This window comes from Oncorhynchus keta, chromosome 35 (assembly GCF_023373465.1).
Source record: "Oncorhynchus keta strain PuntledgeMale-10-30-2019 chromosome 35, Oket_V2, whole genome shotgun sequence".
In the NCBI taxonomy this organism is placed as follows: Eukaryota; Metazoa; Chordata; class Actinopteri; order Salmoniformes; family Salmonidae; genus Oncorhynchus; species Oncorhynchus keta.
In genome coordinates, this window is record NC_068455.1 from 228,890 (window position 1) to 253,251 (window position 24,362).

General features: G+C 43.8%; 1 protein-coding gene and 1 long non-coding RNA gene across 5 annotated transcripts in view; both read left to right on the plus strand.

Moving 5' to 3' along the window:
• Positions 1 to 267: 267 nt before the first annotated feature.
• letm1 (leucine zipper-EF-hand containing transmembrane protein 1) overlaps positions 268 to 24,362 on the plus strand; it is a 43,736-nt gene continuing 19,641 nt past the window's right edge. Inside the window, exons 1-4 of one of the 3 annotated variants that reach the window (XM_052495873.1) lie at positions 268 to 759; positions 5,375 to 5,432; positions 16,713 to 17,241; positions 23,137 to 23,280. In XM_052495873.1, coding sequence (XP_052351833.1) covers positions 681 to 759; positions 5,375 to 5,432; positions 16,713 to 17,241; positions 23,137 to 23,280 — 810 coding nt within the window. In that variant the 5' untranslated portion in view covers positions 268 to 680. Of the gene's footprint in view, positions 760 to 5,374; positions 5,433 to 16,709; positions 17,242 to 23,136; positions 23,281 to 24,362 lie in introns of all 3 variants that reach the window. The other 2 variants (XM_052495872.1, XM_052495874.1) reach the window with 2 other exon arrangements.
• LOC127915647 (uncharacterized) lies at positions 2,648 to 5,365 on the plus strand. Of its 2 annotated transcripts, XR_008091489.1 has the most exons (5): positions 2,648 to 2,804; positions 2,861 to 2,906; positions 3,819 to 3,894; positions 4,546 to 4,569; positions 4,763 to 5,365. It is a non-coding gene; the product is annotated as an uncharacterized LOC127915647 (long non-coding RNA). The 2 variants fall into 2 exon arrangements; XR_008091490.1 differs by lacking the exons at positions 4,546 to 4,569; positions 4,763 to 5,365 and adding an exon at positions 3,993 to 4,209 and having other exon boundaries at positions 3,819 to 3,946.

Consider the following 24,362-nt stretch of genomic DNA (forward strand, 5'->3'; position numbering starts at 1 on the left):
AGAGGAATTGGATTACAGTGGAGAATGCAGAAGGGAATAAGAGAACTAAATTGGTGGTGGAAACTAGTAAATCCAAACTTAGTTCTTAGTCCTTTTTTTGGTTGGAATAAGGGTTTTGAATCGATGTTGTTACCAGAGAGATCTGTTTTGAATTCTCTATTAAAATTGTGGTTGTGTTGGGTGAGGTGGCGTCAGTAAGAATAATGAGAAGTGGGCTTCTCAGGTACGAGGAGTGCAGCTGAGCGGTTTTTGGGACTCAGGGACTTCTCTGCAGAGGCATTACAATGAATCCTGTCGACGAATGCTCCGTCCTCACAGGCACCCGTGTAGATATGTGATTTGAATATGACTGAAGGAGTGGGGTGGTTGTTTGATTGATTTTTGTATTATCTCCGATCCCCCCTTCCCGCATTTGAGTATATTGTGTTATGTACCCGGTACAGTAGGTGGCGGCGATTCACCAATAGGTGTGGACTGCCATTAAACTTTAAAGAAGAAGAAGAAGAAGAACGACGAAGACGGAAGCCAATATAATCCGCAGTTCATCCACCTCGCCGCACTCACCCACGGAGAAAGCAAGGACATGGGGCTAGTTCAGCTAGTGTCATATTAAAGTAGCTAGCAGCACGTTAGTTTTCCGTTAGTTTGACCGACTAAAAGCCGTTATCGGAGCCAGGAGCATGGCGTTAATCTTGTTGACGAGGTCTCGCACTCCGCTGATGAAAACATCTCGCTCGTTAAAGAGCGATTTCCGCAACGGTGAGAAGGATCCTTCATGTCGACTGTCGATACGCGTCTTTTGTTGTAATTTATGTTTCGATTTGTATTAGCTTGTTTTAACATTGTAGCTAGACTGCCAATGCTGTTTAGCTGTGAATGTCATTGTTGGTTAATGAGGAAACCGTAGTTAAACTAGATTAGCTGGTTCAGACAGTTAAATAACTAACGTTAGTAAAACCCATGGCTTTGTAGAAAGATAAATGTTCATAACTAAACGTGTTTTATGACCGTGTAGAGGTTAACTAGTTGTTTCACTGAGATAATGGTAACGTCAGCTAACTATACGGGCTATTTCTGTTAATAAGTTACTATAGTTAGCAACTAGCAGTAGCTCCGCCGGTAACGGTGTATACCGGTTCCAGAAACGTGTGTTGTGGCATGGTCCCGTCCCGGCCTTTGTTGCTCTATTACACCGGGCATGACAGCGCTGTGGACAGAGGCGCGGCAGCAACTTCTAGACCGATTCCAGCTCATCTATTAACTACAACGTTAACTAAGCGGTTCAACGTGGGCATTGAACGTGTTTCTGTTGCAGAGGTTGTGATTACATTGTCAGGTCATCTAAGGCCAAGACTAATGGCAGGGGTCTGGGGGGGACGGTCCGTGAGGCCTAGAAGACGTAGATACAACTAACGTTAGTTGTCACATCTCCCTTCCCCGTAAGGTGTTTATGCGACGGTCATTATTCTAATAAAGCTCTCTAGTCTGGCGCATCCACTAACTATACAATGCATCAGGTTTCAGATCCTCGACAGCTTTCAGTCAATTTCCATTCCAATGTATTTTGTTATGCTGTTATATCTATAAACACGTCCTGTATGTATTTTTGGCGGTGTATCGTGATCGGAAATGTGATCGCTTCAGGCACCACACCTTGCGAATGTAGTAATGGGAGGAGACGTCATTCGAGGGCAGGTTCGTTCATAGGGATGGTGCCGTTTCCCTGGCCTGCTATGGTGCCGTTTCCCTGGCCTGCTATGGTGCCGTTTCCCTGGCCTGCTATGGTGCCGTAGAGGTGTTTATAGAGGTGTTTATAGAGGTGTTTATAGAGGTGTTTATAGAGGTGTTTATAGAGGTGTTTATAGAGGTGTTTATAGAGGTGTTTATAGAGGTGTTTATAGAGGTGTTTATAGAGGTGTTTATAGAGGTGTTTGTGGGTGTAGGTGTTTATGTAGTTGTGGGTGTTTGTGGGTGTTTATATAGGTGTAGGTGTTTGTAGGTGTTTATATAGGTGTAGGTGTTTGTAGGTGTTTATATAGGTGTAGGTGTTTGTAGGTGTTTATATAGGTGTAGGTGTTTGTAGGTGTTTATATAGGTGTAGGTGTTTGTAGGTGTTTATATAGGTGTAGGTGTTTGTAGGTGTTTATATAGGTGTAGGTGTTTGTAGGTGTTTAATAATAATAATAATAATATATGCCATTTAGCAGACGCTTTTATCCAAAGCGACTTACAGTCATGTGTGCATACATTCTACGTATGGGTGGTCCCGGGAATCGAACCCCGGTCCCAGGAATCGAACCCACTACCCTGGCGTTACAAGCGCCATGCTCTACCAACTGTTCCACAGAAGGACCACGTTTATATAGGTGTAGGTGTTTATAGAGGTGACAGTGTTTATAGGTGTTTATAGAGGTGTAGGTGTTTATAGGTGTAGGTGTTTATAGAGGTGACAGTGTTTATAGGTGTTTATATAGGTGTAGGTGTTTATAGAGGTGACAGTGTTTATAGGTGTAGGTGTTTATAGGTGTAGGTGTTTATATAGGTGTAGGTGTTTATAGAGGTGACAGTGTTTATAGGTGTTTATAGAGGTGACAGTGTTTATAGGTGTTTATAGAGGTGACAGTGTTTATAGGTGTTTATATAGGTGTAGGTGTTTATAGAGGTGACAGTGTTTATAGGTGTTTATATAGGTGTAGGTGTTTATATAGGTGTAGGTGTTTATATAGGTGTAGGTGTTTATATAGGTGTAGGTGTTTATATAGGTGTAGGTGTTTATATAGGTGTAGGTGTTTATATAGGTGTAGGTGTTTATAGAGGTGACAGTGTTTATAGGTGTTTATAGAGGTGACAGTGTTTATAGGTGTTTATATAGGTGTAGGTGTTTATAGAGGTGACAGTGTTTATAGGTGTTTATATAGGTGTAGGTGTTTATATAGGTGACAGTGTTTATAGGTGTTTATATAGATGTAGGTGTTTATATAGGTGACAGTGTTTATAGGTGTTTATGTAGGTGTAGGTGTTTATATAGGTGACAGTGTTTATAGGTGTTTATATAGTTGTAGGTGTTTATATAGGTGTAGGTGTTTATATAGGTGACAGTGTTTATAGGTGTTTATATAGGTGTAGGTGTTTATAGGTGTAGGTGTTTATAGAGGTGACAGTGTTTATAGGTGTTTATATAGGTGTAGGTGTTTATATAGGTGACAGTGTTTATAGGTGTTTATATAGGTGTAGGTGTTTATATAGGTGTAGGTGTTTATATAGGTGTAGGTGTTTATAGAGGTGACAGTGTTTATAGGTGTTTATATAGATGTAGGTGTTTATATAGGTGACAGTGTTTATAGGTGTTTATGTAGGTGTAGGTGTTTATATAGGTGTAGGTGTTTATATAGGTGACAGTGTTTATAGGTGTTTATATAGGTGTAGGTGTTTATATAGGTGTAGGTGTTTATATAGGTGTAGGTGTTTATAGAGGTGACAGTGTTTATAGGTGTTTATAGAGGTGACAGTGTTTATATAGGTGACATTGTTTATAGGTGTTTATATAGTTGTAGGTGTTTATAGAGGTGACAGTGTTTATAGGTGTTTATATAGGTGTAGGTGTTTATATAGGTGACAGTGTTTATAGGTGTTTATATAGGTGTAGGTGTTTATATAGGTGACAGTGTTTATAGGTGTTTATATAGTTGTAGGTGTTTATATAGGTGTAGGTGTTTATAGAGGTGACAGTGTTTATAGGTGTTTATAGGTGACAGTGTTTATAGGTGTTTATATAGGTGTAGGTGTTTATATAGGTGTAGGTGTTTATATAGGTGTAGGTGTTTATATAGGTGTAGGTGTTTATAGAGGTGACAGTGTTTATAGGTGTTTATATAGGTGTAGGTGTTTATATAGGTGTAGGTGTTTATAGGTGTTTATATAGGTGTAGGTGTTTATATAGGTGTAGGTGGTTATATATGTGTAGGTGGTTATATAGGTGTAGGTGGTTATAGGTGTTTATAGAGGTGACAGTGTTTATAGGTGTTTATATAGGTGTAGGTGTTTATATAGGTGTAGGTGTTTATAGGTGTTTATATAGGTGTAGGTGTTTATATAGGTGTAGGTGGTTATATATGTGTAGGTGGTTATATAGGTGTAGGTGGTTATAGGTGTTTATGTAGGTGTAGGTGGTTATAGGTGTTTATGTAGGTGTAGGTGTTTATATAGGTGACAGTGTTTATAGGTGTTTATATAGGTGTAGGTGGTTATATAGGTGTAGGTGGTTATATAGGTGTAGGTGGTTATATAGGTGTAGGTGGTTTATATAGGTGTAGGTGGTTATAGGTGTTTAAGTAGGTGTAGGTGGTTATAGGTGTTTATGTAGGTGTAGGTGTTTATATAGGTGACAGTGTTTATAGGTGTTTATATAGGTGTAGGTGTTTATATAGGTGTAGGTGTTTATATAGGTGTAGGTGTTTATATAGGTGTAGGTGTTTATAGGTGTAGGTGTTTATATAGGTGTAGGTGTTTATGTAGGTGTAGGTGTTTATGTAGGTGTTTATGTAGGTGTAGGTGTTTATGTAGGTGTAGGTGTTTATATAGGTGTAGGTGTTTATAGGTGTTTATGTAGGTGTAGGTGTTTATGTAGGTGTAGGTGTTTATAGTGTTTATAGGTGTTGTTTATAGGTGTAGGTGTTTATATAGGTGTAGGTGTTTATATAGGTGTTTTATATAGGTGTAGGTGTTTATATAGGTGTTTATATAGGTGTAGGTGTTTATATAGGTGTTTATATAGGTGTAGGTGTTTATATAGGTGTAGGTGTTTATGTAGGTGTAGTATCTATTGAAGTCAGTCCGACAGAGTTACAGTAATCTTTTAGCCAGGTGTGTAATGCCAGTAGCCTGCTGAATCCTTCACACCCGCGGTCCAATGATGATACCGGACCTGAATTGATTGGCTGCTTTTTGTAATCTTTCAGTGCTAGAATCAGTTCTTTAAAATAATTTTTCCAGAAGTTCTGAGCTAGCTCTCCTGATGTCGTTTGACCCCACGTGGACTACGACAGTTCCCGCCAACGGTTATAGAATGGCCAGAAGCAGCTTTGTAATGTCCTGTACTTGTGCTCCAGGATAGCACAGGCTTCTTACAATAGAGCTGCTGATGAAGACAACTTGTGCAATGGCTGAGTTCTGGCTGTTCTTTTGCCTTGGGTGGTTTCGCAAACCCCTCGAGGACCGAAGGGCAGTGGGGCCCGATGGACCCAAGCTGGCTGTAGTATCCATCCTGGATGATGAATGGGTGGCATACTGTAAACTGACTCTCTGCCCTGTCATGTACTATTCTGTTGCAGCCTGCCTTATAGGTCAATATATCTGTTTCTCTCTGTGTTTTCAGGGAAACTTCAAGATGGCTCCTGTTTCAGCTGTACATCTCTCAGACTCTCCAGTCAAAGGTAGTTTCTAACTGATACAAAGTAACAGTTAAATTAATCACCATGCTGGGGTTCTTCTGTTCATATTGTCAATGAGTGTGGTGTGGTTTTTGTTTTTTGGGGGATTTTATTAGGATCCCCATTAGCTGTTGCAAAAGCAGCAGCTACTCAGCCTGAGGTCCATATAAAAGATGAAACATGAGAATACAGAACATTAAATAGACAAGAACAGCTCAAGGTGAGAACTAAATTAATAAAAAAACAGTTTTCCAGAAGGCACACAGCCTACACATACATACACACAAACCATTTAGGTCAAACAGGGGAGAGGCGTTGTGCCGTGTCTGGGTTTAAAAATAACAGGTTTGTTGTTCATTTTGAGCAATATGAGATGGAACAGAGTTCCGTGCTATAATGGCTCTGTATAATGTGTATCAATAATTGGAAGGAGCAATTTCATAAATTCATCAAATGCAGCATCTGGATGCTCTTCATTAATCACATCAGATCAACAAATATTTTTAACTTAAAAGTCAGTCTTTTATAGGATCTGTTTTACACTATTTTAGGCCTAGCTTTTGGAACATTGTCTTTCCTGGATATAGCCACTATACTGTGATCACATCATCCAATGGGGATGGATATAGCCACTATACTGTGATCACTGCATCCAATGGGTACGGATATAGCCACTATACTGTGATCACTGCATCCAATGGGGATGGATATAGCCACTATACTGTGATCACTGCATCCAATGGGTACGGATATAGCCACTATCCTGTGATCACTGCATCCAATGGGGATGGATATAGCCACTATACTGTGATCACATCATCCAATGGGGATGGATATAGCCACTATACTGTGATCACATCATCCAATGGGGATGGATATAGCCACTATACTGTGATCACTGCATCCAATGGGGATGGATATAGCCACTATACTGTGATCACATCATCCAATGGGGATGGATATAGCCACTATACTGTGATCACTGCATCCAATGGGGATGGATATAGCCACTATACTGTGATCACTGCATCCAATGGGGATGGATATAGCCACTATACTGTGATCACATCATCCAATGGGGATGGATATAGCCACTATACTGTGATCACTGCATCCAATGGGTATGGATATAGCCACTATACTGTGATCACTGCATCCAATGGGGATGGATATAGCCACTATACTGTGATCACTGCATCCAATGGGGATGGATATAGCCACTATACTGTGATCACTGCATCCAATGGGGATGGATATAGCCACTATACTGTGATCACATCATCCAATGGGGATGGATATAGCCACTATACTGTGATCACTGCATCCAATGGGGATGGATATAGCCACTATACTGTGATCACTGCATCCAATGGGGATGGATATAGCCACTATACTGTGATCACTGCATCCAATGGGTACAGATATAGCCACTATACTGTGATTACTGCATCCAATGGGGATGGATAGCCACTATACTGTGATCACTGCATCCAATGGGGATGGATATAGCCACTATACTGTGATCACATCATCCAATGGGGATGGATATAGCCACTATACTGTGATCACATCATCCAATGGGGATGGATATAGCCACTATACTGTGATCACATCATCCAATGGGGATGGATATAGCCACTATACTGTGATCACTGCATCCAATGGGGATGGATATAGCCACTATACTGTGATCACAGCATCCAATGGGGATGGATATAGCCACTATACTGTGATCACATCATCCAATGGGGATGGATATAGCCACTATACTGTGATCACTGCATCCAATGGGGATGGATATAGCCACTATACTGTGATCACTGCATCCAATGGGGATGGATATAGCCACTATACTGTGATCACTGCATCCAATGGGTACGGATATAGCCACTATACTGTGATCACATCATCCAATGGGGATGGATATAGCCACTATACTGTGATCACTGCATCCAATGGGGATGGATATAGCCACTATACTGTGATCACTGCATCCAATGGGGATGGATATAGCCACTATACTGTGATCACTGCATCCAATGGGGATGGATATAGCCACTATACTGTGATCACTGCATCCAATGGGTATGGATATAGCCACTATACTGTGATCACATCATCCAATGGGGATGGATATAGCCACTATACTGTGATCACTGCATCCAATGGGGATGGATATAGCCACTATACTGTGATCACTGCATCCAATGGGGATGGATATAGCCACTATACTGTGATCACTGCATCCAATGGGGATGGATATAGCCACTATACTGTGATCACTGCATCCAATGGGGATGGATATAGCCACTATACTGTGATTACTGCATCCAATGGGGATGGATATAGCCACTATACTGTGATCACTGCATCCAATGGGGATGGATATAGCCACTATACTGTGATTACATCATCCAATGGGGATGGATATAGCCACTATACTGTGATCACTGCACCCAATGGGTATGGATATAGCCACTATACTGTGATCACATCATCCAATGGGGATGGATATAGCCACTATACTGTGATCACTGCATCCAATGGGGATGGATATAGCCACTATACTGTGATCACTGCATCCAATGGGGATGGATATAGCCACTATACTGTGATCACATCATCCAATGGGGATGGATATAGCCACTATACTGTGATCACTGCATCCAATGGGGATGGATATAGCCACTATACTGTGATCACTGCATCCAATGGGGATGGATATAGCCACTATACTGTGATCACTGCATCCAATGGGGATGGATATAGCTACTATACTGTGATCACTGCATCCAATGGGGATGGATATAGCCACTATACTGTGATCACTGCATCCAATGGGGATGGATATAGCCACTATACTGTGATCACATCATCCAATGGGGATGGATATAGCCACTATACTGTGATCACTGCATCCAATGGGTATGGATATAGCCACTATACTGTGATCACATCATCCAATGGGGATGGATATAGCCACTATACTGTGATCACTGCATCCAATGGGGATGGATATAGCCACTATACTGTGATCACTGCATCCAATGGGGATGGATATAGCCACTATACTGTGATCACTGCATCCAATGGGGATGGATATAGCCACTATACTGTGATCACTGCATCCAATGGGGATGGATATAGCCACTATACTGTGATCACTGCATCCAATGGGGATGGATATAGCCACTATACTGTGATCACATCATCCAATGGGGATGGATATAGCCACTATACTGTGATCACATCATCCAATGGGGATGGATATAGCCACTATACTGTGATCACATCATCCAATGGGGATGGATATAGCCACTATACTGTGATCACTGCATCCAATGGGGATGGATATAGCCACTATACTGTGATCACTGCATCCAATGGGGATGGATATAGCCACTATACTGTGATCACATCATCCAATGGGGATGGATATAGCCACTATACTGTGATCACTGCATCCAATGGGGATGGATATAGCCACTATACTGTGATCACTGCATCCAATGGGTATGGATATAGCCACTATACTGTGATCACTGCATCCAATGGGTATGGATATAGCCACTATACTGTGATCACATCATCCAATGGGGATGGATATAGCCACTATACTGTGATCACTGCATCCAATGGGGATGGATATAGCCACTGCACTGCATCCAATGGGGATGGATATAGCCACTATACTGTGATCACTGCATCCAATGGGGATGGATATAGCCACTATACTGTGATCACTGCATCCAATGGGTACGGATATAGCCACTATACTGTGATCACTGCATCCAATGGGGATGGATATAGCCACTATACTGTGATCACTGCATCCAATGGGTACGGATATAGCCACTATACTGTGATCACTGCATCCAATGGGGATGGATATAGCCACTATACTGTGATCACTGCATCCAATGGGTACGGATATAGCCACTATACTGTGATCACTGCATCCAATGGGGATGGATATAGCCACTATACTGTGATCACTGCATCCAATGGGGATGGATATAGCCACTATACTGTGATCACTGCATCCAATGGGGATGGATATAGCCACTATACTGTGATCACTGCATCCAATGGGGATGGATATAGCCACTATACTGTGATCACTGCATCCAATGGGGATGGATATAGCCACTATACTGTGATCACTGCATCCAATGGGGATGGATATAGCCACTATACTGTGATCACTCATCCAATGGGGATGGATATAGCCACTATACTGTGATCACTGCATCCAATGGGGATGGATATAGCCACTATATCACTGTGATCACTATACTGTGATCACAATGGGGATGGATATAGCCACTATACTGTGATCACTGCATCCAATGGGGATGGATATAGCCACTATACTGTGATCACTGCATCCAATGGGGATGGATATAGCCACTATACTGTGATCACATCATCCAATGGGGATGGATATAGCCACTATACTGTGATCACTGCATCCAATGGGTATGGATATAGCCACTATACTGTGATCACTGCATCCAATGGGGATGGATATAGCCACTATACTGTGATCACTGCATCCAATGGGGATGGATATAGCCACTATACTGTGATCACTGCATCCAATGGGGATGGATATAGCCACTATACTGTGATCACTGCATCCAATGGGGATGGATATAGCCACTATACTGTGATCACATCATCCAATGGGGATGGATATAGCCACTATACTGTGATCACTGCATCCAATGGGTATGGATATAGCCACTATACTGTGATCACATCATCCAATGGGGATGGATATAGCCACTATACTGTGATCACTGCATCCAATGGGGATGGATATAGCCACTATACTGTGATCACTGCATCCAATGGGGATGGATATAGCCACTATACTGTGATCACTGCATCCAATGGGGATGGATATAGCCACTATACTGTGATCACTGCATCCAATGGGGATGGATATAGCCACTATACTGTGATCACTGCATCCAATGGGGATGGATATAGCCACTATACTGTGATCACATCATCCAATGGGGATGGATATAGCCACTATACTGTGATCACATCATCCAATGGGGATGGATATAGCCACTATACTGTGATCACATCATCCAATGGGGATGGATATAGCCACTATACTGTGATCACTGCATCCAATGGGGATGGATATAGCCACTATACTGTGATCACTGCATCCAATGGGGATGGATATAGCCACTATACTGTGATCACATCATCCAATGGGGATGGATATAGCCACTATACTGTGATCACTGCATCCAATGGGGATGGATATAGCCACTATACTGTGATCACTGCATCCAATGGGTATGGATATAGCCACTATACTGTGATCACTGCATCCAATGGGGATGGATATAGCCACTATACTGTGATCACATCATCCAATGGGGATGGATATAGCCACTATACTGTGATCACTGCATCCAATGGGGATGGATATAGCCACTATACTGTGATCACTGCATCCAATGGGGATGGATATAGCCACTATACTGTGATCACATCATCCAATGGGGATGGATATAGCCACTATACTGTGATCACATCATCCAATGGGTACGGATATAGCCACTATACTGTGATCACATCATCCAATGGGGATGGACTATATAGCATCAATGGGGATGGATATAGCCACTATACTGTGATCACTGCATCCAATGGGGATGGATATAGCCACTATACTGTGATCACTGCATCCAATGGGGATGGATATAGCCACTATACTGTGATCACTGCATCCAATGGGGATGGATATAGCCACTATACTGTGATCACTGCATCCAATGGGGATGGATATAGCCACTATACTGTGATCACTGCATCCAATGGGGATGGATATAGCCACTATACTGTGATCACTGCATCCAATGGGGATGGATATAGCCACTATACTGTGATCACTGCATCCAATGGGGATGGATATAGCCACTATACTGTGATCACTGCATCCAATGGGGATGGATATAGCCACTATACTGTGATCACTGCATCCAATGGGGATGGATATAGCCACTATACTGTGATCACTGCATCCAATGGGGATGGATATAGCCACTATACTGTGATCACTGCATCCAATGGGGATGGATATAGCCACTCACTACTGTGATCACTGCATCCAATGGGGATGGATATAGCCACTATACTGTGATCACTGCATCCAATGGGGATGGATATAGCCACTATACTGTGATCACTGCATCCAATGGGGATGGATATAGCCACTATACTGTGATCACTGCATCCAATGGGGATGGATATAGCCACTATACTGTGATCACTGGGGGATGGATATAGCCACTATACTGTGATCATATCATCCAATGGGGATGGATATAGCCACTATACTGTGATCACTGCATCCAATGGGGATGGATATAGCCACTATACTGTGATCACTGCATCCAATGGGGATGGATATAGCCACTATACTGTGATCACTGCATCCAATGGGGATGGATATAGCCACTATACTGTGATCACTGCATCCAATGGGGATGGATATAGCCACTATACTGTGATCACTGCATCCAATGGGGATGGATATAGCCACTATACTGTGATCACTGCATCCAATGGGGATGGATATAGCCACTATACTGTGATCACTGCATCCAATGGGGATGGATATAGCCACTATACTGTGATCACTGCATCCAATGGGGATGGATATAGCCACTATACTGTGATCACTGCATCCAATGGGGATGGATATAGCCACTATACTGTGATCACTGCATCCAATGGGGATGGATATAGCCACTATACTGTGATCACTGCATCCAATGGGGATGGATATAGCCACTATACTGTGATCACATCATCCAATGGGGATGGATATAGCCACTATACTGTGATCACTGCATCCAATGGGGATGGATATAGCCACTATACTGTGATCACTGCATCCAATGGGGATGGATATAGCCACTATACTGTGATCACTGCATCCAATGGGGATGGATATAGCCACTATACTGTGATCACTGCATCCAATGGGGATGGATATAGCCACTATACTGTGATCACTGCATCCAATGGGGATGGATATAGCCACTATACTGTGATCACTGCATCCAATGGGGATGGATATAGCCACTATACTGTGATCACATCATCCAATGGGGATGGATATAGCCACTATACTGTGATCACATCATCCAATGGGGATGGATATAGCCACTATACTGTGATCACTGCATCCAATGGGTACAGATATAGCCACTATACTGTGATCACTGCATACAATGGGGATGGATATAGCCACTATACTGTGATCGCTGCATCCAATGGGTACGGATACAGCTGTAGAACAAAGTTCTACAGTGTTAGTAACAATTTGATCAATACATGTTGATGATCTTGTACCTGTAGTGTTTGTAAACACCCTGGTAGGTTGATAAATAACCTGAACCACATTACAGGCACTGGTTACAGTGAGAAGCTTCCTCTTGAGCGGACAGCTTGATGAAAACCAGTCAATATTCATGTCCCTGAGAAAGTAGACCTCTCTGTTTACGTCACATACACTATCAAGCATTTCACACATATTATTTAGATACTGACTACACCTGGTGGCCTGTAGCAACACCCCAAAAGAAAAGGCTTTAGATGAGTCAGGTGAAGCTGCAACCACAACACTTCAGTAACCCTTGACAAATGATCTCTAAGCATTACAGGGATATGTATGGCTCTGAATATATATATATATATATATAGCATCACCTCCCCCATAAACATTACAGGGATATGGTCACCACCGACAAATCCATGATTATCGAAAACTTCAACAAGCATTTCTCAACGGCTGGCCATGCCTTCCGCCTGGCTACTCCTACCTCGGCCAACAGCTCCGGCCCCCCCGCAGCTCCTCGCCCAAGCCTCTCCAGGTTCTCCTTTACCCAAATCCAGATAGCAGATGTTCTGAAAGAGCTGCAAAACCTGGACCCGTATAAATCAGCTGGGCTTGACAATCTGGACCCTCTATTTCTGAAACTATCCGCCGCCATTGTCGCAACCCCTATTACCAGCCTGTTCAACCTCTCTTTCATATCGTCTGAGATCCCCAAGGATTGGAAAGCTGCCGCAGTCATCCCCCTCTTCAAAGGGGGAGACACCCTGGATCCAAACTGTTACAGACCTACAGAATATCCATCCTGCCCTGCCTATCTAAGGTCTTCGAAAGCCAAGTCAACAAACAGGTCACTGACCATCTCGAATCCCACCGTACCTTCTCCGCTATGCAATCTGGTTTCCGAGCCGGTCACGGGTGCACCTCAGCCACACTCAAGGTACTAAACGACATCATAACCGCCATCGATAAAAGACAGTACTGTGCAGCCGTCTTCATCGACCTTGCCAAGGCTTTCGACTCTGCATATTCTTATCAGCAGACTCAGTAGCCTCGGTTTTTCGGATGACTGCCTTGCCTGGTTCACCAATGACTTTGCAGACAGAGTTCAGTTTGTTAAATCGGAGGGCATGCTGTCCGGTCCTCTGGCAGTCTCTATGGGGGTGCCACAGGGTTCAATTCTCGGGCCGACTCTTTTCTCTGTATATATCAATGATGTTGCTCTTGCTGCGGGCGATTCCCTGATCCACCTCTACGCAGACGACACCATTGTATATACTTTCGGCCCATCATTGGACACTGTGCTATCTAACCTCCAATCGAGCTTCAATGCCATACAACACTCCTTCCGTGGCCTCCAACTGCTCTTAAACGCTAGTAAAACCAAATGCATGCTTTTCAACCGATCGCTGCCTGCACCCGCATGCCCGACTAGCATCACCACACTGGATGGTTCCGACCTTGAATATGTGGACACCTATAAGTACCTAGGTGTCTGGCTAGACTGTAAACTCTCCTTCCAGACCCATATCAAACATCTCCAATCGAAAATCAAATCAAGAATCGGCTTTCTATTCCGCAACAAAGCCTCCTTCACTCACGCTGCCAAGTTTACCCTACTAAAACTGACTATCTTACCGATCCTCGACTTCGGCGCCGTCATCTACAAAATTGCTTCCAACACTCTTCTCAGCAAACTGGATGCAGTTTATCACAGTGCCATCCGTTTTGTCAGTAAAGCACCTTATACTACCCACCACTGCGACTTGTATGCTCTAGTCGGCTGGCCCTCGCTACATATTCGTCGCCAGACCCACTGGCTCCAGGTCATCTACAAGTCCATGCTAGGCAAAGCTCCGCCTTATCTCAGCTCACTGGTCACGATGGCAACACCCATCCGTAGCACGCGCTCCAGCAGGTGTATCTCATTGATCATCCCTAAAGCCAACACCTCATTCGGCCGCCTTTCGTTCCAGTACTCTGCTGCCTGTGACTGGAACGAATTGCAAAAATCGCTGGAGTTGGAGACTTTTATCTCTCTCACCAACTTCAAACATCAGCTAGCTGAGCAGCTAACCGATCGCTGCAGCTGTACATAATCTATTGGTAAATAGCACACCCATTTTCACCTACCTCATCCCCACAGTTTTTATTTATTTACTTTTCTGCTCTTTTGCACACCAATATCTCTACCTGTACATGATCATCTGATCATTTGTCACTCCAGTGTTAATCTGCAATATTGTAATTATTCGCCTACCTCCTCATGCCTTTTGCACACATTGTATACAGACTCCCCTTTTTTCTCTGTGTTATTGACTTGTTAATTGTTCACTCCATGTGTAACTCTGTGTTGTCTGTTCACACTGCTATGCTTTATCTTGGCCAGGTCGCAGTAAACATTACAGGGATATGGCTCTGAATATATACAACACCTCCCCTATAAACATTACAGGGATATGGCTCTGAATATATACAGCAACACCTCCCCCATAAACATTACAGGGATATGGCTCTGAATATATACAGCAACACCTCCCCTGTAAACAGTACAGGGATATGGCTCTGAATATATAAAACACCTCCTCTATAAACATTACAGGGATATGGCTCTGAATATATACAGCACCTCCCCTATAAACATTACAGGGATATGGCTCTGAATATATACAACAACACCTCCCCTATAAACATTACAGGGATATGGCTCTGAATATATACAGCACCTCCCCTATAAACATTACAGGGATATGGCTCTGCATATAAACATAAATACAACACCTCCCCTATAAACATTACAGGGATATGGCTCTGAATATATATACAACACCTCCCTCTGAATAAACATTACAGGGATATGGCTCTGAATATATACAACATCACCTCCCCTATAAACATTACAGGGATATGGCTCTGAATATATACAACACCTCCTCTATAAACATTACAGGGATATGGCTCTGAAAATATACAGCAACACCTCTCCTATAAACATTACAGGGATATGGCTCTGAAAATATACAGCAACACCTCTCCTATAAACATTTCTGTGTCCTATATCCTTGTTTCTACTGCTGTATCATCAGAATGAATTATCTAAGAGTTTCAGAAATGTCTAATATTTGAATGTTATCTGATGTCAGCAAGTTATTGATTTCATGAACTTTATTTCTAAGGCTACATATATTAATATGGGCTATTTTCAGCCCTTTCCTGGGTAGCTGATCAGAGATGGACTTAATACTGAAAAGAGCAAACAAAGCAAGAGAAAAAAAATACACATTCAGATGTGTGTGTGTGTGTGTTGTGGGGTTGAAGCCATGAACCCATAGGCTTGGCTCTCTCATCCCTTCCAGTCTTCTGGGAGGGAGGGGGGACAATGAGCCTGTCATAGCAGATGTAAGCAATGTCCCCACTCGCTCTGGCAGCTTTCATGGCTGGCAGAAGTTATTTCCTGGGCTCCCGAGTAGCGCAGCAGTCTGAGGCACTGCATCTCAGTGCTAGATGTGTCACTACAGGCCCTGGTTCGATTCCAGGTTGTATCCCAGCCTGCCGTGATTGGGAGTCCCATAGGGTGACCCACAATTGGCCCAGCGTCATTAGGGTTTGACTGGTGTTTTTGTTGTTCATGTTATTGAGTGTGCTGTTCATATTTCATTTTTTAGGTGGTAGATCGCCTTTAATATTGCAGATTGTGGTTTCCATCAATGTAATTCTCTGCGTATTATTAAAAAATATATATATTTTCCCCTAACCCTACCACCTCTCCCCTAATTAGAGTAAACTATTGGACAACAACACTTAGGCTTCTACTCCCAGCTTATACATACTATATACATTTTAAGGGCACAGTATTTTTTTTACGATAGTTCTGTTGTTCATGTTGTTATTGAGTGTTTCTGTGTTTTCAGTAGACTGGATGGTGATAGGCTGGTGGTCCGAGGTGGGAGCTTGGCTCCGCCCTCCTTCCTAGGCCCCTCGCTGCATACGGCATCAGACAGCTACAGGGTTCCAGGCCACGCCACAGACCACGCCCCTTCTATGAGGCTGTACTCTGCTGTAGTGGAAGGCTCCTCCACCACCTCCTCTCTGTACCACCTGGGAGGTGGGTACCCACAGTGGACAGCATCCTGGCGAGGGAGGGGGAACGTGGTCGGGGTACGGTGGATCCACACCTCCAGATGTCTCCATGACGACTCTAAAGTAGAGAAGTCTCTCCGCTCTCTGAAGGATAAGAACAAGAAGCTAGAGGAGGGCGGGCCGGTGTACAGTCCTACAGTAGACCATACCATAGTCAGGAGAACTATAGGACAACGTGTTCTAGACGAGGTTAAACACTACTACCACGGCTTCCGACTGCTGTGGATCGACACTACCATCGCTGGACGCATGCTGTGGCAGGTCCTCAACGGGCACCCCCTGTCCCGACGGGAGAGGAGACAGGTGAGGAGATCAGGGATCCCATGTAATCTTTCATTTATTTTATTAACCCTTTTCTGCTACATATACAGCGCCTTCGGAAAATATTCAGACCCTTTGACTTTTTCCACGTTTGTTAGGTAACAGCATTTTTCCCTCCTCGATTTACACCCCCCCAGGTTTTTAGAAATGTTTACTAATTTATTAAAAATAAAAAACATATCACATTTACGTAAGTATTCAGACCCTTTAACCAGTACTTTGTTGAAGCACCTTTGGCAGCATTTACAGCCTCTCGTCTTGGGTATGATGCTACAAGCTTGGCATTTGGAGTTTCTCCCATTCTTCTCTGCAGATCCTCTGAAGTTATGTCAGGTTGGGTGGGGAGTATCGCTGCACAGCTATTTTCAGGTCTCTCCAAAGATGTTCAATCGGGTTCAAGTCCGTGCTCTGGCTGGGCCACCCAAGGACATTCAGATACTTGTCCCGAAGCCACTCCTGCATTGTCTTGGCTGTGTGCCTAGGGTCATTATCCTGTTGGAAGGTGAACCTTCGCCTCAGTCTGAGGTCCTGAGCACTCTAGAGTAGGTTTTCATCAAGGATCTCTCTGTACTTTACTCTGTTCATCTTTGCATTGATCCTGACTAGTCCTGACTAGCCTCCCAGTCCCTGTCAGGAGGTCTGAATACTATAGGCGCTGTACATACATGGTACTTTTATATACAACAATCACAACAATAATACATTACTACAAGCTCTTTAATCCCACCCCTCAGCCCATCCCACCTATCACCATCGACCTCAGCTCTTTAATCCCACCCTCTCAGCCCATCCCACCTATCACCATGGACCTCAGCTCTTTAATCCCACCCCTCAGCCTCTCAGCCCATCCCACCTATCACCATGGACTTCAGCTCTTTAATCCCAGCCTCTCAGCCCATCCCACCTATCACCATAGACCACCCTCGTTTGGATTCCATGTGCCATACTTTTCAATTGTGCTGTGATGTTTTGTATGCCCCAGTGCCAGCCAAAAGTTGACACACCAATTTATTTTTCCTATTTTCTACATTGTAGAATAATAGTGAAGACATAAACTAACACATATGGAATCATGTAGTAACCAAGCAAGTGTTAAACAAATCAAAATATATTTGAGATTCTTAAAAGTAGCCACCCTTTGCCTTGATTACAGCTTTGCACACTCTTGGATTTCTCTCAACCAGCTTCATGAGGTAGTCACCACCTGGAAGGCATTTCAATTAACAGGTGTGCCTTGTTAATTTGTGGATTTTCTTTCCTTAATGCGTTTGAGCCCATCAGTTGTGTTGTAACAAGGTAGGGGTGGTATACAGAAGATAGCCCTATTTGGCAAAAGACCAAGTCCATATTATGGCAAGAACATCTCAAATAAGCAAAGAGAAACGACAGTCCATCATAAAAAAAAAAAGCAAAGGTCAGTCAATCTGGAAAATTTCAAGAACTTTTAACGTTTCTTCAAGTGCTATGATGAAACTGGCTCTCATGAGGACCGCCACAGGAAAGGAAGACCTGGAGTTACCTCTGCTGCAGAGGAAAAGTTCATTTTAGTTACCAGCCTCAGAAATCCGCAACGAACTGCACCTCAGATTTGAAATGGATTGTGGGAAGTTAATTAATATTTTTGGAGATATGAATACCAAGGATGTCTACTTCACCATCTGCCCATTTTAAAGTAGTGTAAACACTTTTTTTTTTAAACAATCCATTATGTAATATGGTACTCTAGTCATAATTGGGTTTTAGTCCAGAGAGGCTAGACAAGTGATCAAGAACTTCAGACTGCGGATTTAAGAAAAAAACTAGAGTCATCGGGATACATTAACTCTTGTTTTTATCCCCTGGATTTCTAACCCTGTGATGTTCTTTTTGGTTCTAATTTTAATAGCTAAAATTTCAATGGCCATAAGAAATAGATATGGAGATAATGGACAGCCTTGTTTTACTCCTCTTAAAAGCAACATTTCTGAGAAGTAACCATTATTTACTATTTTACACCTGGGGTTGCTGTACATAAACACATTGTATAAGAGATTCACCAAAATGAATTAACCTCTTACAGCTACCCCCCTACTTTTTTCAATTTCCGCCTGAAGACATACCAAAATCTAACTGCCTTTATCTCAGGCTCAGAACCAAGGATATGCATATTCTTGATTTCATTTGAAAGAAAACATTCTGAAGTTTGTAAATGTGAATTGGATGTAGGAGAATATAACACAATATATCTGGTTTAGATAATACAATTAAAAAAACATGTTTTTTTATTGTTGTATCATCTTTAAAATGAACAAGACAAAACAAACATTCAGATAGGATGATGGGGACAATTTCAGTGAAAACCACGAGGGCAACAGTGCTTGTGCAAAGTTTCAGAACGATAACTTCCAAAATGAGTGTGCTATATGAAATGTATCATGACATCACCCAGGTGTCCCACACAAGTAGCCCAAATGTACCCAAGTGGCCAAATTGGTGAAGTTATACATTTTGAATGGAAAAACTATATACAAAATACCAAAATGGTATTCTAACACACACACTCCAAAAATTGAGAAAAAACATGAAAAAAATATATACATTTACAAAATAACACTTTCAATATTTGGAAAACCCTCAGTCCTCTACACAATATTGTGCTGCAGATGCCAGGTGCCATAGCAGTCTCTTTCTGCTGAAAAGCAGAGGGTCACCAAGCATGTGGTGCAGGCGATGAGGGACTTCATTTTGCAAAGAACACAGCAACGCATCCATGCTGTGCCCTTTTGGCCCTGAGGCACATCCATGCCTGGAGAAATACATTTGGGCAGATGAACACCACTTGTGGCAGGATGAACCAGCTTTAGTGGGGGATGGACACCTTGGCACTGGGGGCTCCCATTCGGAGTCATTGCCCCCTTAAACTCTAACTGGCTGTGCCACCTTCAGCCGCAATGACTCCAACCAAATGCTTCCTGTAGTTGTTGATCAGTCTCTTACGTCGCTGTGGAGGAGTTGTGACCCACTCTTCCATGCAGAACTGCTTTAAGTCAGCAACATGTGGGTTTTCAACATGAACTGCTCATTTCAAGTCCTGTCACATCTCTGTTGGGATTAGATCTGGATTTTGACTAGGCCATTCCAAAACTTCACATTTGTTTTATTTTTAGCCATTTTCATGTAGACTTGATTATGTGTTTTGGATCATTGTCTTGCTGCATGACCCAGCTGTGCTTCGGCTTCAGCTCAGATGGCCTGACATTCTCCTGCAGAATTCATGGTTCCTTCTATTAAGGCAGGTCGTCCAGGTCCTGAGGCAGCAAAGCCTCCTCAAACCATCCCACTACCACGCTGACCCCAAACCATCCCACTACCACCACCATGCTGACCCCAAACCATCCCACTACCACCACCATGCTGACCCCAAACCATCCCACTACCACCACCATGCTGGACCCCAAACCATCCCACTACCACCACCATGCTGACCCCAAACCATCACACTACCACCACCATGCTGACCCCAAACCATCACACTACCACCACCATGCTGACCCCAAACCATCACACTACCACCACCATGCTGACCCCAAACCATCCCACTACCACCACCATGCTAGACCCCAAACCATCTCCACCACCACCACGCTGACCCCAAACCATCCCACTACCACCACCATGCTGACCCCAAACCATCCCACTACCACCACCATGCTAGACCCCAAACCATCTCCACCACCACCACGCTGACCCCAAACCATCACACTACCAGCACCATGCTGACCCCAAACCATCACACTACCACCACCATGCTGACCCCAAACCATCACACTACCACCACCATGCTGACCCCAAACCATCACACTACCACCACCACCACCATGCTGACCCCAAACCATCACACTACCACCACCACCACCATGCTGACCCCAAACCATCCCACTACCACCACCATGCTGACCCCAAACCATCACACTACCAGCACCATGCTGACCCCAAACCATCACACTACCAGCACCATGCTGACCCCAAACCATCACACTACCACCACCATGCTGACCCCAAACCATCACACTACCACCACCACCACCATGCTGACCCCAAACCATCACACTACCACCACCATGCTGACCCCAAACCATCCCACTACCAGCACCATGCTGACCCCAAACCATCCCACCACCACCACCATGCTGGACCCCAAACCATCTCTACCACCACCACGCTGACCCCAAACCATCCCACCACCACCACCATGCTGGACCCCAAACCATCTCTACCACCACCACGCTGACCCCAAACCATCCCACTACCATCCCACAGGTCCTAATCCAGGCACTTGTCATCTCCCGTCTGGATTACTGCAACTCGCTGTTGGCTGGGCTCCCTGCCTGTGCCATTAAACCCCTACAACTCATCCAGAACGCCGCAGCCCGTCTGGTGTTCAACCTTCCCAAGTTCTCTCACGTCACCCCGCTCCTCCGCTCTCTCCACTGGCTTCCAGTTGAAGCTCGCATCCGCTACAAGACCATGGTGCTTGCCTACGGAGCTGTGAGGGGAACGGCACCTCAGTACCTCCAGGCTCTGATCAGGCCCTACACCCAAACAAGGGCACTGCGTTCATCCACCTCTGGCCTGCTCGCCTCCCTACCACTGAGGAAGTACAGTTCCCGCTCAGCCCAGTCAAAACTGTTCGCTGCTCTGGCCCCCCAATGGTGGAACAAACTCCCTCACGACGCCAGGACAGCGGAGTCAATCACCACCTTCCGGAGACACCTGAAACCCCACCTCTTTAAGGAATACCTAGGATAGGATAAGTAATCCTTCTCACCCCCCCCTTTAAGATTTAGATGCACTATTGTAAAGTGACTGTTCTACTGGATGTCATAAGGTGAATGCACCAATTTGTAAGTCGCTCTGGATAAGAGCGTCTGCTAAATGACTTAAATGTAATGTAAATGTAGAATGGTCCTGTATTTGGCTCCATCCATCTCTGCAGTTCATCCAGAGTGATCATGGGCCTCTTGGCTGCATCTCTGATCAGTCTTCTCCTTGTATGAGCTGAAAGTTTAGAGGGACGGCCAGGTCTTGGTAGATTTGCAGTGGTCTGATACTCCTTCCATTTCAATATTATCGCTTGCACAGTGCTCCTTGGGATGTTTAAAGCTTGGGAAATCTTTTTGTATCCAAATCCGGCTTTAAACTTCTTCACAACAGTATCTCGGACCTGCCTGGTGTGTTCCTTGCTCTGCGCCTTTAACGGACCTCTGAGACTATCACAGTGCAGGTGCATTTATACGGAGACTTGATTACACACAGGTGGATTGTATTCCTCATCATTAGTCATTTAGGTCAACATTGGATCATTCAGAGATCCTCACTGAACTTCTGGAGAGAGTTTGCTGCACTGAAAGTAAAGGGGCTGAATAATTTTGCACGCCCAATTTTTCAGTTTTTGATTTGTTAAAAATATCAAATAAATGTCGTTCCACTTCATGATTGTGTCCCACTTGTTGTTGATTCTTCACAAAAAAATACAGCTTTATATCTTTATGTTTGAAGCCTGAAATGTGGCAAAAGGTCGCAAAGTTCAAGGGGGCCGAATACTTTCGCAAGGCACTGTATTTGGCAAACTGGAGTCATATTTTTGCAGATGGATCCCGGTTACTGGAGTTCATCCCTAGCGCTGTAACTCTGCCACTTTCCTCTGCTGATGTGGCAGGCTGCTATTGGTGGACATATCTCTAGCTTAAACTGCTGGATTTTGATGGATTTTTTTAATGGAGTATTGTGATGTTTTAAACATTTTCCAGACCGCAGGAAGAGTAACGGGGATCCATAATAAATACAAATACATACATAAACTGCTTTTAACTAATTAATGTCTGTTTTCCTCCTCAGTTCCTAAGAACTTGTGCCGATGTCTTTCGACTCCTTCCCTTCCTGGTGTTCATCATTGTGCCATTCATGGAGTTCCTGCTTCCTGTGGCACTGAAGCTCTTCCCCAACATGCTGCCCTCAACCTTTGAGACGCAGTCCAAGAAGGTAGGACCGCCTCCTTAACCCTTATCTTAAAGGAACGTTCCGGATTTGAACAATTTATCTCAATCGTTGTTCAGGTCACGTTAAAGAACATGTAGGAAACCGCTTCCAAATGAGGTCCATGTATGATGAGGTTATTCTCCCTCAGCGATGGATTTGGGGGTGATCATGTGTTTTTAAAAAGCTACAACAAACTTTAGGGAGGAGTGAGGTTGATTTCCTGCTCTCAGCACTGACCTCACTGCCTTCAGAAAGGGTTAGGGTTAGGGTTAGGGTTAGGAGCTACTGACCTCACTGCCTTCAGAAAGGGTTAGGGTTAGGGTTAGGGTTAGGGTTAGGAGCTACTGACCTCACTGCCTTCAGAAAGGGTTAGGGTTAGGGTTAGGGTTAGGAGCTACTGACCTCACTGCCTTCAGAAAGGGTTAGGGTTAGGGTTAGGTTTAGGGTTAGGAGCTACTGACCTCACTGCCTTCAGAAAGGGTTAGGGTTAGGGTTAGGAGCTACTGACCTCACTGCCTTCAGAAAGGGTTAGGGTTAGGGTTAGGGTTAGGGTTAGGGTTAGGAGCTACTGACCTCACTGCCTTCAGAAAGGGTTAGGGTTAGGGTTAGGAGCTACTGACCTCACTGCCTTCAGAAAGGGTTAGGGTTAGGGTTAGGAGCTACTGACCTCACTGCCTTCAGAAAGGGTTAGGGTTAGGGTTAGGAGCTACTGACCTCACTGCCTTCAGAAAGGGTTAGGGTTAGGGTTAGGAGCTACTGACCTCACTGCCTTCAGAAAGGGTTAGGGTTAGGGTTAGGGTTAGGAGCTACTGACCTCACTGCCTTCAGAAAGGGTTAGGGTTAGGGTTAGGGTTAGGAGCTACTGACCTCACTGCCTTCAGAAAGGGTTAGGGTTAGGGTTAGGGTTAGGAGCTACTGACCTCACTGCCTTCAGAAAGTACCCTGGACCCTCCTCCCACATTTGGTTGTGACAGCCTTTTTAAACACTGGCCTACACACAATACGCCGTAATGCCAAAGTGGAATTATATTTTTTACAAATGAATTAAACATGAAAAGCTGAAATGTCTTGTCAAGTATTCAACC